The 14,784-nt window shown below is 37.6% G+C and overlaps 1 protein-coding gene across 3 annotated transcripts in view; it reads left to right on the top strand.

Moving 5' to 3' along the window:
- LOC136028806 (vacuolar protein sorting-associated protein 54-like) overlaps positions 1 to 14,784 on the top strand; it is a 109,723-nt gene that overhangs the window by 28,609 nt on the left and 66,330 nt on the right. For all 3 annotated transcript variants that reach the window (XM_065706711.1, XM_065706712.1, XM_065706713.1), the window contains exons 6-7: positions 2,772 to 2,914; positions 10,880 to 11,006. In XM_065706711.1, the coding sequence (XP_065562783.1) occupies positions 2,772 to 2,914; positions 10,880 to 11,006 (270 nt within the window). The remainder of the gene's footprint in view (positions 1 to 2,771; positions 2,915 to 10,879; positions 11,007 to 14,784) is intronic.

Here is a 14,784-nt window from a genome sequence, read left to right as displayed (position 1 = left end):
AAGCTAGTAGATCATGTTAGCCAGTTCTAGAGTAGGTTGAAATGTTAACTTCTGGGAAGTTGTTAATTGTTTAAATTTAAATTTGTTTACTTGTTTTATTTACTTTTTATTATTTCTGTCATTTCTTTCTCATTTTATAGTTTCGATTTAAAAATGAAGTATGAATATATAGTAGTAGCAGGTTATTAGGATGGAAACAACCATCAAATACAACCCAACTAGTTTCCCTTTTGATTGTTGAAAGACGATGCGAGTGTTCTTTCTGCTAATATAGTTTTTTTTTTGAATATCTTTGACCAATATCATTGAATTGCTTTTCTTTTCTAAAATGATTGTAGTAAAAAAAAAGTTTAATCTTAATGTAGTGAGTTAGGAGTTGTAGTAGTCCCCCTCATTTTCAAGGTAACTCTGAATATGACATAAAAATGAATAGTTGAACCATATAAAAGCAAGATGGTTGTTGAAATGAAAGTAAAAAGTGGTGTTTAGACCTTAAAAGGGCAGAACTGTCCTGAAGTGCCCTCCCCCACCTCCTTTCAATCTTCACTCTTTAAACTTAAGTTTGGCATTTCCCCCCATCTCAATGCTGAAAGACAACAGACAACTGTGCTACAACAGGTTTCTACCCAAACTACAACTACAAAATTTACAATGTCTACAACTGCAACAGAGACACTTTATTGGGTTAATGTATTGGATTAACCACGCATAAATACCTACGTGGGATTAATGACACTTCTTGAATACTAAGGACCTTGTGTCGGCCCCGCAATGCGTCTCTGCAGCCGAGTTTGAATATCATTTAATATTTCGAATATTTCGGTTCAAACTTACTGCGCCGCCACAGGACAGCAACAGAGTCCCTGATTTTGGATTATAAATTTTCAACTTAAACTATTTTTTTATAACATGAATCAACGTACTTTGAAGCATCACCATCGCGAGGAAAGTTGCGCGTTACATAGAGGAAATAAACAGTAATATTAAAGATGGATAATTATTACAACATAGAAACATGATAACAGGAAGAAAATATTTTACTGGTTATTATATTCAATTTCATTTTAATCCTAAGAAGAAGAAAATATTCAGCTGATACAGCTGATAAGAAAACTTAAGCCTTATAAGGTTATGACAGTCCTCGGTTTAAAAGAACCAGATAAATTAAAAAAAAATGGGATGTTGGGTAATACGAATTCGGCCCTTCGGGGCTCGTGATAGGATTTTTTGGAATAAGTATCTCATTTTCTGCTCCAGAATTTACGGAAGAACATTGTCTAGACATCTTTAACCTTAGTCTCTTCGCTTATAAAGGCTAGTCCCATTTGTAAGGCAGCTTGAACATTTAAAAAGAAAAACTTATGGTTTAGTGTCTATTCATGGTATAGACCCTGCTCTCCTCGCTGATGAATGCTCTCTTGTGTTTTTGTCTGGCAGTTTGAACAGCAAAACAGTCGAATATTTTCGGGAAAAACGCCACATGTTCTGTGTGAATCCTCACAAGAACATCAAATTTTTTGCACTTCCTTTCCCGTTATGCATAGGTGGTGAATATGGGGGGCTAAGTGAGGAGACCTCTATCATCCAAATTTAGTCTTCACGTTGATTCTTACGAATATTTCGAGCAAAGAATTGCAACGACGAACAAACTATGATCATCGAATACAGTCTCCTCCCAAAAGCTTCTATTCACCCTTGCATTCAAAAATTGTTGAGTCATTTTGTGCAGCGAAGCATAGTTTTCTCCACGAAGACTAAATTCAAGGGAGCTTATAATAATGAACTCTAGAAGTCTCTAAAAATACAGTAGAAAACATGAACTTAAAATTGAAATGCATTAGGGAGTGTAGAAGTAAAATTATAATGCAATAGGAAGTGCAAGGGTGAAATTTATGTTTAAGTGGTTCGAAATGTTTGATTGTGTTTTGCAACAGCCAATGAGAAAGCAGGAAAATAACTCAGGGGTTCCTTTTGGGTTTATACTACAGAGGATAGGAAACTTCTAAGAGTCAGTTCTTCAACGACTTGACATGGGAAGAGTAGTACTAACTGTAGTGTAACTTTTGGCAACTTCATTTATGGCAACTAGAAAAGTTTTACATATTTATTGTAAGTTTAATTTTATATTTATTTATTCTGCTAAAGCTGGGTCTTAGATATAGAGCCGAAATATTCATTTATTTTTTTTATAAATGTCACTATCTTAAAACAATTCCTCGTGATTTTACCTATTGCTATATATAATTTCGAGCATTATTTTAAGTAAAAATCCAGTCCGCACGAAGCAAGCCTTGGGTAGCTTCAAAAATTTCTAGTACGTTAATTAGGTAAGTCGATTTTCAGCCTCCCAACAACTGCTAACGCTTTGACTCATCGAGATGCAAGTCTTTATGTTATTGAACCATCCCTTGACAGAGTGGATCCCAGGAAATATAACTCTTCAACTACATATAGGTTGCTACCAATACTCACTTCATTTACAGTAGAAAGGGACGTGGGGGGGGGGACTCGATAGGCATAACTTTGGGTTTTCTTCACTCTCTGTGGTATCCTTTACCCTACTTTTATCGACCAATCTTTAAAATGTTTTTGCCATGTACCGGCTTGCAAATTCAAATGCTCTTTTTAAATTATAGGATGTCAGTTCAGGCATCATCTTTAAATCTTTACTTGTATCGCTGGTAATTACGTGTTGTCAAAATTGCAACTATAGATGTGAAATAATCATTTGAAATATTAGATATTTCTAAACAAAAATTGAATTGTTGCAGTTAACTTTGATGGCCACTGTATATCAAGCTCAGCCAACAATACAACTTCTGTTGTCGAATGGAGACTATCTTGGAGCTTTAGATCTAATATCAACATCACAGGAAGTCCTTAAAAATGAGCTGAATGGAATCAGCAGTTTTAGGTATTTATAACTTTTAAATTTGTTTTTTGAATTGTCAACTATGAACTAAACTGAGAGTAATGAGGATGTTCGTTCGTATTGCTACGAAATATTGACGTGAGGCGTAGGCTCTAAGGCACTCGTAATAGTATATGCTAAAATTCGGTCATGAAACTTATTAAAGTACCAATGACATTGAAAATGAAATCTGGTTGTTTTAAATGGTGGAGTGTTTGAACCTTAAGTTTAATTTAAATGACAATGACAAATAATTTATTGCAGAATTTCAAAATAAATAATCGTAATATATAAAACTATAAATTAAAATAAGGGGTGAAATGTTGTCGGAATGATTTCCTGTATCGCTGTGTTGCTCCGGGGTTGTCCGGGGTTGTGTGGCTGTGCTTGTTGCTGTGCCGTGTGTCGTGCTTGTTTTGTGTAATATTCGGTGGTAGGATATCGCGATGCTTCTGTGATGAGAGAAGGTCCATTAGAAGTTCGTGCCTCCTTGTTTCAAGCGTTGTTAGACCTAACAGAACAAGACATTCTTCATAAGGTAAAAGTGTATCCCCCAAAATCACTCGCAATGCACGCTTTTGTATTCCCTCAAGTTTTTCAGTTTGATCTTTTGTGAGACCAGCGTACCAGACTGGGCATGCATATTCTAGAATTGGTCTCATGTGAGTTTTATAGTAAGTAAGCATTGCATCTTTGCTTAGATTAGACCGGTGTAATTTTGCCAAAGACCTTAGCAGAGGGATAATTTGGGAAATTAAATTATTTATATGGTCGTCCCATGTCAATCTATCGTTAAAAATGATACCCAGAATTCTCATTTTCTTAACTACTGGTATACCCACTTCAGGTAAATCTGGTACCCTATGCTTTAAAAATGAAATCCTCATTATTTCTGATTTCGTTCTATTTATGGTGAGTTTTTTTGCTGAAAAATCTCACTCCAATCTCGTTACCATTTCCTGCAGGTCTAGGATTTCGTTCTGCTTCTGTAGCACTATCATTGTTATGTCGTCTGCAAACTTTGCGCAATCTTTGTGCCATGTAGCTATCATGTTGCAAAGTAACAAGAATAGGGTAGGGCCTAGCTTAGTTCCGTGAGGTATACCACATGTTAGGGTCGTCGTATTTGACAGGTCGTTTTGTATTTGGTCTTCTGTTTTTGTTCAGGTAGGAAACTTTCAACTATCTTGATTAAAAAGGGTGAAAACTTCCATGCATTTTAATATTTCCTCATGGCTAGAGGTACCAAAGCCTTCCTGACATCTGCTTGTAGAAGTTCAGCAAATGCCTCATTAGTTTCAAGGTGGGCTACCATTGTTTCAAAAATTTTTACAAGGTAGTGGCTTGTACTACACCCCTGTTGGAAGCCGTATTGTCGGGGGTCTATTATTTTGCTGAGTCCTTGTAGTAGTCATTTGTTTAATGAAGTTTCATAAACTTTTGATAATAATGGAGTTAGAGAAATTGGTCCCAGATCTCCTAGTTCTTTGGGGTTCATGACTTTCGGGACGGGGATAACAACCACCTCCTTCAGTGGCTCTGGAAACGTTCCTGTGATCAGGGACTGGTTAATGATACAAGCAATGGGTTCTGATATGTAAATGGCATTTTCTTTGAACCGAGTTGGTGGCAGATCCGCCGGGTGGGTTGATTTGCGTGTAGAAATTTTTTCTAGGACCTTGAAGACATATAGAGGCAGTATTACTGGAATTTCAGCAACATCGAGGCAATAAGTTCTTGTTTCAGCTCTCGGGTTAGATTTGCAAATTTCTGAGAACCACTCATTAGATCATTTGCAGTGATGTGTATTCCCTCTTCCGTCATTATGTGGAAAGTCGTAGAGCGTTGAGGGCTTGTTAATTCTCGAATTGTCTTATGAAACGTATGGGAGTCCGAGTTAATTATTTTTGATAGTTTTTCACCATAGGCATTTTCTGCTTTCTTACATTCGTTCACAACGATATTCCTCATTTTCTTCCAGTGCTCCCGGTTTCCTGACTTTTGCAATCTGTTGCGCTTTCTGATAAGTTTCTTGATCTCGGGTGTGACCCATGGTTTGTCAGCAGAAGATCGTTTTTTAAGTTTCTCTGGAAAAAAAGAATGGTAGGCATTGGTCATTTCAGAGTTGAAAAATTCTATCATATGATTGACATCAGATAGTCTATACAGGTGAGCCCAGTTTTTGTCTATACACCATCTAAAAAACCCTCTTTTTCCTTCTGCTGTGAGAGGCCGACATATAATAGTCTCTTTCTTAACTATTGGCTTCGTATCCTTAGGTTTCCACAGTATCGAAAAATGGATACTCTTGCCTAGGCTAGGCCCTGATTCAGGGGGATGGTAAAACTCTGCCACATCTGTGAAAATCAGATCCAGAGTTGATTTCTCCGTAGTAGGTACTCTTACCACCTGTTTCAGATCAAGAGAGTGACTGATCCAGTGCCCGTCGAGATCGTTAAAATTGCCTAGTAGCACTATACCGCTATTCGTATTAGTTTGTCGGATTTGGTCGATGGATGTATGGAGGTGATTCATTAAGGCTTTACGGTTGTCAGCACGTGGCGGAAAGTACAGGATTCCAACAATAAGTGATAAAAAAGCTCGTGGCATTTTTTTGGGGCTTAACTTTTACCCAGAGAAGCTCGTAGGTATGCATGTGATCATTTAATTTCAAGATATTGTGTTCAACGTCTGCTTTTATGTAGACACAACTCCACCACTATGTGTAGCAATATTGCCATCTTTATCAGTACGGTTTCTTGTGTAAAGCTCATAACCAGGAATGCTAGCAGTAGATGGGATTGCAGACCACGTCTTTGTGATGCAGCATACTTCGATCTCTTGGCTTTTTAGGCGAACACTAAGTTCAGTGATTTTATTACAGAGTGATTGAGCATTAACAAGCATTATAGTTGGAAGGTCGAAGCTTAGGGTTTTTGAACTGCGGGGATATGAGGTAGATATTTTGTGACTATTAATTTGAGGAGTTGATACTATGGTTCTTTGTTGCTATTGTTGTGTTTGGTCTGTTGGTACTCGCTCATGCATGGCATTTTCAATTCTTTTGAGATTCGTTCTTTCTGCTTGAGTTTGTAGCTGGAGTCGTGTAAGATCAGGCCCTATGTAGATCTCACAGCGGGTCCGGGGATCTGTAGAATTTCGCAAATTTCTGGCGTTTTTCAGAATGCTATTTCCTTTTGCCAAAGTTGAAGCGTCATCTCGGAGCTTTACAAGGAGCTTTCTTGGCTTGTCATTTCTCTTGTTCTTCCTAGTCGCCTAGTCTCAATAAAGTCCTCGATTTCTAAGGTGACTCCTAAGCTGTTCTTTCGGCAAAGTTCACTTGTGACTCTATTCCATTAAGATTATCAGACTCAGGAATTCCCGCTATGACCAAGTTACGTCGCTTTTCTTCCCGCAATTGCTTCCCCTTTTTAGAATAGAATATAATATATTTATTCACTACAATAGCCGGAGCTAACATTAGCATGTCATGACAAAAATAATTTATACCTTCAAAAACACTCACAGGAAAATTTAAACAAACATTATATTAATCAAACACATATTAATCAAACATTAAATATTAGTCGTGTCAATATTATTAAAATGACGGGTAAAATATGGGACAAATGGTTTGCCATATCTCTCAGTACTATAGGCCGAGCAAGTCAGTAACTGTGGACAATTCTTTTTTATTTGTCGGAGTGTAGTAACTGGTCCTTCAGTTGGGGGGCTCTCAAGATTGGGTAGTAGACAACAATGAGTTGGGGAATTCAAACAATTTAGTCCAAATCTATATGTTAAGCCATGTCTACGACTATCAAGTGAGTCCAAATTGAGTTGTTTCAGTGCATCCTCGTAAGTTGAGTAGTTTTGTCCAAGTATAATTTTGAAAGCTCTTTTTTATATCGTCTCAAGTCTATCTGTTTGATCTTTTGTCAATCCCGGATGCCAAGCAGGGTATGCATACTCAAGAGAAGGTCTAACATAGCTGCAGTATACAGACTTTAAAACCTCAGTTGGTGTACCAAATCTTTTTAGGTGGAAAATGAATATAAAAGTGAGGCGCCTTTTTTAGTCAGATAGTCAACGTTCAAATTCCATCTTAAATCATCATCCAAAAGTATCCCAAGTATTTTAAGAGTTTTCTTTGTTGGCAGTATGGAATTATGAGGAGAGTGGTTGTTACCCTTTAGGAAGGAAAACGTCATATAAGAGCTCTTAGTTTCACTGACCGTCAGTTTTACCTTTCCTAATTCAGCTTTTAGATAATGATAGATTTCGATCAAGTCAGACTGTTCAGTAGCCGAAGGGCTTAGTCCCCAGTGATAAAACAGTTAAATCATCAGCAAATTTAAAACGCTCACGAATTGTTGTTAAAATACGGTTAAAAACAATAAGAAAAGAAAGCGGGCCTAATTTAGTCCCTTGTGGCGAACCACAAAAAATATTTACAAATTCAGATGGCTCATGAACAGGGAGTTGGACACACTGAGATCTTTCAAAAAGAAAACTAGCGAGCATTCGTACAACAAATGGACGGGCACCCATGGCCTTTGCTTCTTCCACAACTACATTATGATCAAGACTATCAAAAGCAAACTCCTTTTCAGCTAATAGAAGCGTTTCGATTGGGTTGGTTGCGTAGGCTGCAGTGAGTGTACTTGCACCAAGACCGGCTGCTCCATTTTGTGCCACATGGTAATGCAGTGCTTGATCGCCAGAATTTAGAGTTGATCGTCCCTGTTCATTTGGATTGACGGTTTTCGTGCGATCTGCTATTATCCTAACTTGTAGCTGCAGATGGGCTACATTCCGCTTGGAGCAGGATGAACATTCGTATCGAAACAAGATTGATTTTGGGTCATGAAGTTTCATCGAGAGGACAATATCAGGGTTTATTCCAGGGCAGGAGGCATTCTCCCAAATGATGAACAGCGAAATGAAATGAAAAAGCGAAATGATGTGCTGGCTACAGTCTGGGTGTAGCAATAACTGCAAGGTTTGCTACAAGATTGTATGATAGGGGTTTTGTGAACCAAAGGACTTTCACCGATGATCGAGGGTTCATTGTTGTCTAAAGACTGCGTTGAAGTAGTAGATACAGTAATGGAGCCTTGATTGTGCTGTCTTCGGCTGTTCGGAGTTCCGACTGTCGCGGCTTTGGTGTGTTAGTTACTTCTTTGCATCGATGAAATTACCACTTCTCCAATAATTTTTCAGTAGCTTCTTTGCTGTAGGTGACAGATGCACAGGAGAAATGTAACCACTTCGTGCAGGTACGGCATTGAATTCCGCCTTGAGCTCTTGTAACGTTTTTCTTACATCTGGCACATGGATCACCAGCCATTTCTCAGAAAGCTCGTGTATACTGTTGTTTCACTATTCCACAATCAGTTCGCCAGCAAGCACAAGTCGCTACCTATAGGAAAGGGTAATAATAATCCAAGAAAGTTTATTTCAAGTCCACGCACCAAGCGTTGAATGAATACTCAAGTTACTGAAATAACCCAGCAACAAGGGAAGCGTAAGGACCCCCTCACCTATTCCCCGCAATTTACGGGTAACTGAATACCGGCGGGTACAATACGGCACTTCCAAGGGGTTCCTCTCCCTCTTCTGCTTGTTCTGAGAGAAAATCAGCACTTAGTGAGAGGAATCAAGGTAGCGCTATGATCTTGGCAACATAGATGGCGGGCTAGTCTACTTAAGAAAAAAGATTGGGTTAATGAAAATACCCTGAGGGATAGTGAAAATCTCTCAAATAAATTTAATTATAAATCTATCATTAGAGTGTATAAATCAATGTGAAAATAAACGTGAAGCAATACAATAGCGTTATCCCATTAACAGCAAACAAGCAAGCTCAGCTGCAATAACTCTGGAAATATTATAAATATTGTATATGCAGTATACAATTATAGAATTACAGAATATATAATATACAATTATAGAATTATAGAATATACTATTATAGAATAATATAATTTAATTTAAGTTAATATTAAATTATAGGAAATTATAGGATCCAGGAGTTCAGTTTTTAGTGGAAAATACTTCATGTGTAGTTATACACTAAATGGTAGTAGTGGGTGGCAATTACAAAAAAAGTGGATGAAAATTAAGCAAACAATAAACCTCTGCCTATATAAATCATATCACTGCTTAGTTATATACTCATTTAATAATAAAAGACTACGTAAAGCATGTGTGTGGGTTCAGGAGGCAAAATTTGCTTTTATTTTGATGTTCTTGGTACGTTAATGGTAATGGGAAAAGGGTAATTTTTACCAGCCGGGATTGCAGATTTACTTTTTTGTCGCTTCTCACAAACTTTTGAAACAAGACCTGACTCCACCGTTGCTACTCTATGTTAACTACTAGTAACAATAAGAATTTTAAATAGAAATCAGGGAAAGGGACTTTCGCCCCTGCTTCTTGAACCACGTCTGAATTTACTGTTCCACTGTGGCCCATCTTGAACGTTATGACGAGGCGACAAGTACAAGGAGTCAGAAGGAAATTGAGATGCAAATGATGTTTTGGTGTGTCATTTATCGGAAGTTTATCAACAGGCATCCGAAGACAGTTATCATTGACGATGTTCAGTGTCGTAAACAGGATTTTTTCGGCGGGGGGGGGGGGTTTACAAAGGATTTTTTTGGGAGAGGGGGTTTACAAAAACTTTAAAAAACGTATAAAAAATTTGTTTATATTAATTTTTTTACGTCTTTACGAGTCGGACAAATATATATATATATATTTTTTTTTTTTGGGGGGGGGTAAACCCCCCAAAAAATTGCATTAATAAAAATATAGTTCAAATGCTTTCCAGAAGGCCATGGAAGAGCTGGTGAAAGTTCCCTTCAGCTAGTCGTTTTGTTGCACAACTTCTTTCATGGGTGAGCCTGCAGACTAGAGGATCTGCAGTTAATTTAGGAAGAAATGAATGTACCCGAAATATATGCTGATAGAGCACGTCCCAGCGTGCTGGCTTGTACTTGCACCAGAAGCACATCGACTTCTAGAACAGTGGTCAGCCATCAAGGATTATTTCCTCAAATTTATTCCCAGCAAGAATTCTACTTTTATGACGTCCCTGTAGAAATTACGGAACTTTCCAAGTGAGAGGTAATTCAGGTAGATACAATTAAGCCCAGACATTAGGAAAGTCTGGGATATGAATTGACTTTGACTTAGTCATTATTCGGCTCCATGGCGTCATGAAAATGGCCCAGTTGCCACAGCAGTATATTAGGTCTTGCGAACTGCAACTCCTGAAAGGGCTGAAGCAAGACGCTATACAACTTAAACTACTTGACTTTGATAAAGTTGCTCGTCATCCCTTGTCAACAAGAATTTAGAATAATATAGTCAATGTTATGAATGCGTTAGGTAATTTCAAATTTCAGGTAATGGCCAAACTATTTAAATCTAGTATTTAGATTTCCCATGGGAGTTCTGCTGTTGAGAATAGGTTTTGAAATCAGCTGAGATTCTAATTGACGAAAGAAACAGAATATGCGACAAGTCATAAAATGCTCAAGTTGGTATTGCTGATGGTATAAAGGTCTTCGGAGAATGCAAAATTGTCCCCATTATTGTAAGGTTCTTAATTACCCCAGAGTAGCAAGGGCTAGCTAATGGGCTTTCTTCCAATATCAAGTGGAGCAATAGTATGAACTCGTTTGACTTGAAACAGGTTGAAATAATGTTGGAATCGCGCATAATGACAAAAGGAGATAATAAATATTTGTTTATTTTTAATCAGAGATATTTTTTCTTCACTTATAGTTAGTTCAAGTTTTTCATTTTAATAAGAAAAAATGAAAAAGTATGGTATATAAATAGCCTATATATCATTGCTTTGTGTCGTTTTTGGAAATATCTCTTTGTTTTTCGCAATTTCATTTATGTATTTTACATACTTATTATGTATTTTAAGTATGTCTTATTTATTATTTACAGGCATTTATCTGGCCAGCTTTCGGAAATTACACATGTTATCGAGTTGTTGCTGGATAATGACTGGCACAAGTTTATCTATTCAGACTTAAATAAACCCATCAAAGACGAAGATCTTCCATTGGATACCGTACGTATATTTTGGGTCTGTCACAGATTTACCTCTCAGCTACTCCCAATTCACTCTTGATTTGGCCTTGGAGGTAGCATTTGATCATTTTGTCAAACGTTAACACTGGGAGTTGTCAAACGTTACGAAAACTTTTTTTTTCAGATAATTTTATTCCAACTTTGATTACTTCTTGTATCTGGCTCAGTATTGAGTATGCCGAAAGAGAAAAAGAGGGTTCCATTGCAACTGAGTCACCGTGTAACTGAACCCCAAGCAACTGAACCACTGTAACTGAGCCACCGTTTAACTGAACTACCGTGCAACTGAACCCCATTGTAACTGAACCCTTGAGCAACTGAACCCCATTCAACTGAGCGCTCATGCAACTGAACCCCCATATAACTCAATCCCATTTAATTGACCCCAGTGTAACTGAACCACGGTGCAATGGGACCCTCGTGCAACTGAACACTCGTATAACTGAACTTTTGTGCAACTCAACTACCGTACTTACATTGGGTTGCTTTTTAAGGTCATAATATAAATGACTGACAAGATGATTAATGAAAAGGGTCTGTTGTGTTGTCATAAAAAGAAAGAAAATCAGACGTCACAAAATCTTAAAACCAGATTTATTGCTGCTTTTTTATGACTGTTAATGGGGGCTCCCTTCGCCCTTTTACTGTCTAAGGGTCTAGATTTTACCCTCTCCCTCCTCTTCCATGGAAAAACCTTCCCCTAGAAAATACCCCTCACGGAAAATATGGTTTTCCAAATTGGGATATTTTATTTGGGTACTGTTATTTTTTAGTTTAGCTGAGAAGTGCTAAGGAAACTGAAAAAGAGGAATTTATGTATAAGTCTTGCCCCCCTCCGTGCAAAAATGTTCTTCTCAGTGAAAATTCTCCAGAAACTCTCCCCCTCCCCCTCTTCACAAAACTCCCTCGTGAAAAAATGTCTGTATGTTTCCCAATAACAAATACTATCTGTAAGCAATAGGTAAATTACAAAACTTAAAAAGGTATTTAAATTTCTGTAATGGGGTTCTCTGATTGTTTTGTAGCTAGGGAGAGAGAGAGATACCTCGAAGGGTTCATTTTAATGCCAAAACATTTCAACTCTCATTGAGTGTTCGGACTTTCAATTTCAAATCGAAAAATAAAACGTGATTAATAGATATGATTAACAACCCCCCCCCCCACAGTCCTTGGGCAAGCGCTGTAGGTTATTGCAAGTTACCCATTGTTAAACTTCAAGGATTTTATAGAAGGATGGGTCGTACAAACTTTGGAGACGGCTCATTCGATTGAAAATTGAAATTTTAAGTTCGATTTTGAAGAATCAAAGGTAATCAGAGGACGATCAGTCTCTCCCTCTTAATCGCCATTTTTTCCCAAATGCACCTGATTAAAAAAAAAACCTTTTTCTAAAATAGTTTAAAGGTTTAAGAACCATGCCTCTGGGGTTGCATGCCTCTGGGGGTTGCAACCCACCAGCAGCTCCTGGAGCAAGGGCTGTAAGTTAAGCTAGTTAAGTAGTATCACATAAGGTTCACATGGAAAAGGTTTTCGTATGAACTTGGGGGGGGGGTGTATGCTCATTCGATTAGAATCAAAAGTTCCAGAGCCCTTTTTAAGAGCTAAAAGTGATCGAAGGGTCAGTCTTCCACCCACACCCTCTTTTTTTTCCCAAATACATTCAATTGATAATTTTGAGATGACCATTTTATTTGAAACAGATCAAAGGTTAAATAACTATACCTCCAGGGCTCACAACCCCTAGCCCCTAGTATAAGGGCTGTTATGCAAGTTATGCAAGTTGCCTACTGTTGACTAACAAGGTTTTGTTTTATCAAGAAAAGAGGGAATGTTTAATCCTATAAATAAAAAACATGGTGTATTAAGGTCAAACCTAAGGGAAATATCAAGAATAATTAATCAAAATGAAGAAAACCCAATCAAAAGACATTTTTTCCTTTATTAGTTGTGAAAAGGAAATACCAGCAAATATCAGGAACCGGCTGATGGTATCAGCCGTCACATCGTTCTGAAATTGTTTAGGAGCACCTTCAACTAAATCAGATTCAACATATCCGAGAACCCTACTGTAGAGGTTTCAAGCTTCTATCTACGAAAATGTGGAATTTCGTATTTTTTGCCAGAAGTCAGATCACTTATGCGTGTTTATTTGTTTGTTTTGTTGTTTTTTCCCCCCAGGGGCGATCGTATTGACCCATTGGTCCTAGAATGTCGCTAGATGGCTCATTCTAACGGAAATTAAAAGCTCTAGTGCCCATTTTAAGTGACCAAAAAATTTGAGGGGGGGGGGGCACCTAGGCACCCTCCCACGCAGATTTTTTCCCCAAAGTGACTGGATAAAAATTTTGAGATTGCCATTCTGTTCAGCTTAGTCAAAAACCCAATAAGTATGTCTTTGGAGATTATTTAATCCCCCACAGTCCCCGGGGGAGGGGCTGCAAGTTACAAACTTTGACCATTGTTTACATATAGTAATGGTTATTATGAAGTGCACAGACGTTTTTAGGGGGACTTTTTCGCGTTGGGGTGAGGTTGGGGGGGTTACGTGGGAGGATCTTTTCATGAAGGAATTTATCACGAGGGAAGAGAATTTCAATGAAGGGGAAATATATTCCACAAATATTGAAGTTCGTTACTTAAGTTAATTCGTAAGGAGCGTATGTTTATTACTAACAAAAAGGTTTGCAAAAAATAAAAAAATCCAGTAAACAAAATTGGAGGGCAACTAGGCCTTCTCTCCCATCCCTTTTTTATCAGAATCGTCCGATTAAAACCAGGAGGAAGCCATTTAGCCAAAGAAAAAAAAATAATGCAAATTTCGTTTTATTTATTCATGTGTGGTGAGCCAAAAAACATGCATTAATTCAAAAACATTCAGAAATTAAATAAAAAAAAAACAATTTTTTTTAACTGCAAGTAAGGAGCGACATTAACACTTAAAACGAACAGAAATTATTCCGTATATGAAATGGGTTGTCCTCTCCTCAACGCCTCGTTCTTTAGATAAAGTTTTTTTATTGTTTAAAAAAATAGATTCGTGACAAAGAGTCAAAGTTTAGTGTAAAGAGCGGGATGTTGAGGAGGGGACAACCGCTTTCATATACGGAACAATGTCACTCATTACTTGCAGTATAAAAAACTTCTTTTTTTCTTTTTTTTCTTTTTTTATTCCAACAGGGTTGAGCATGTAAAAATTTTATCTTGGGTTTTACCCAATGATATTGCCTCACATTTTTAGAATACTGAAAAACTGAGCTTAGTGGTTTAGCTGCACAATAGCTCAGTTACATGAGGGCTCAGTTGCATGGTGATTCGGTTGCACGGTGGCTCAGTTGGACGAGGGTTCCGTTAAATGGGCTTGAGTTGCATGGGGTTTAGTTGCACGAGGGTTAGTTGAAGGGGGTTCAGTTGCCTGGTGGTTCCGTTACACAAGGGTTCAGTTAGACAAGGATTTAGTTGTACAGGGGGTTTGGTTATTCTGGGGTCCAGTTGCACGGTGATTTGATTACACGGTGGTTCAGTTACAGGGATTCAGTTGCTTTTGGTTCAGCTATGCGGTGGTTCAGTTATACACATACCGGAAAAGAGATATTTCTTTTCAATACTGCCGTGTGAAATATATGTTTCTTTTCCTTTCTTTTGTTTTTGTGACGTATTTTCCTAAGCCAATCATATCATTCTTAATTGTTATATGCCTTTTTTTTTACTTTTTTGTTATGTTTAACTGTTGTTGCTGCGTAGAATGTTGAGAAAAAAAA

This window comes from Artemia franciscana, chromosome 7 (genome assembly GCF_032884065.1).
Source record: "Artemia franciscana chromosome 7, ASM3288406v1, whole genome shotgun sequence".
In the NCBI taxonomy this organism is placed as follows: Eukaryota; Metazoa; Arthropoda; class Branchiopoda; order Anostraca; family Artemiidae; genus Artemia; species Artemia franciscana.
The sequence above is the reverse complement of the archived record's forward strand: the minus strand, read 5'-3'. Positions and strand labels throughout refer to the sequence as shown.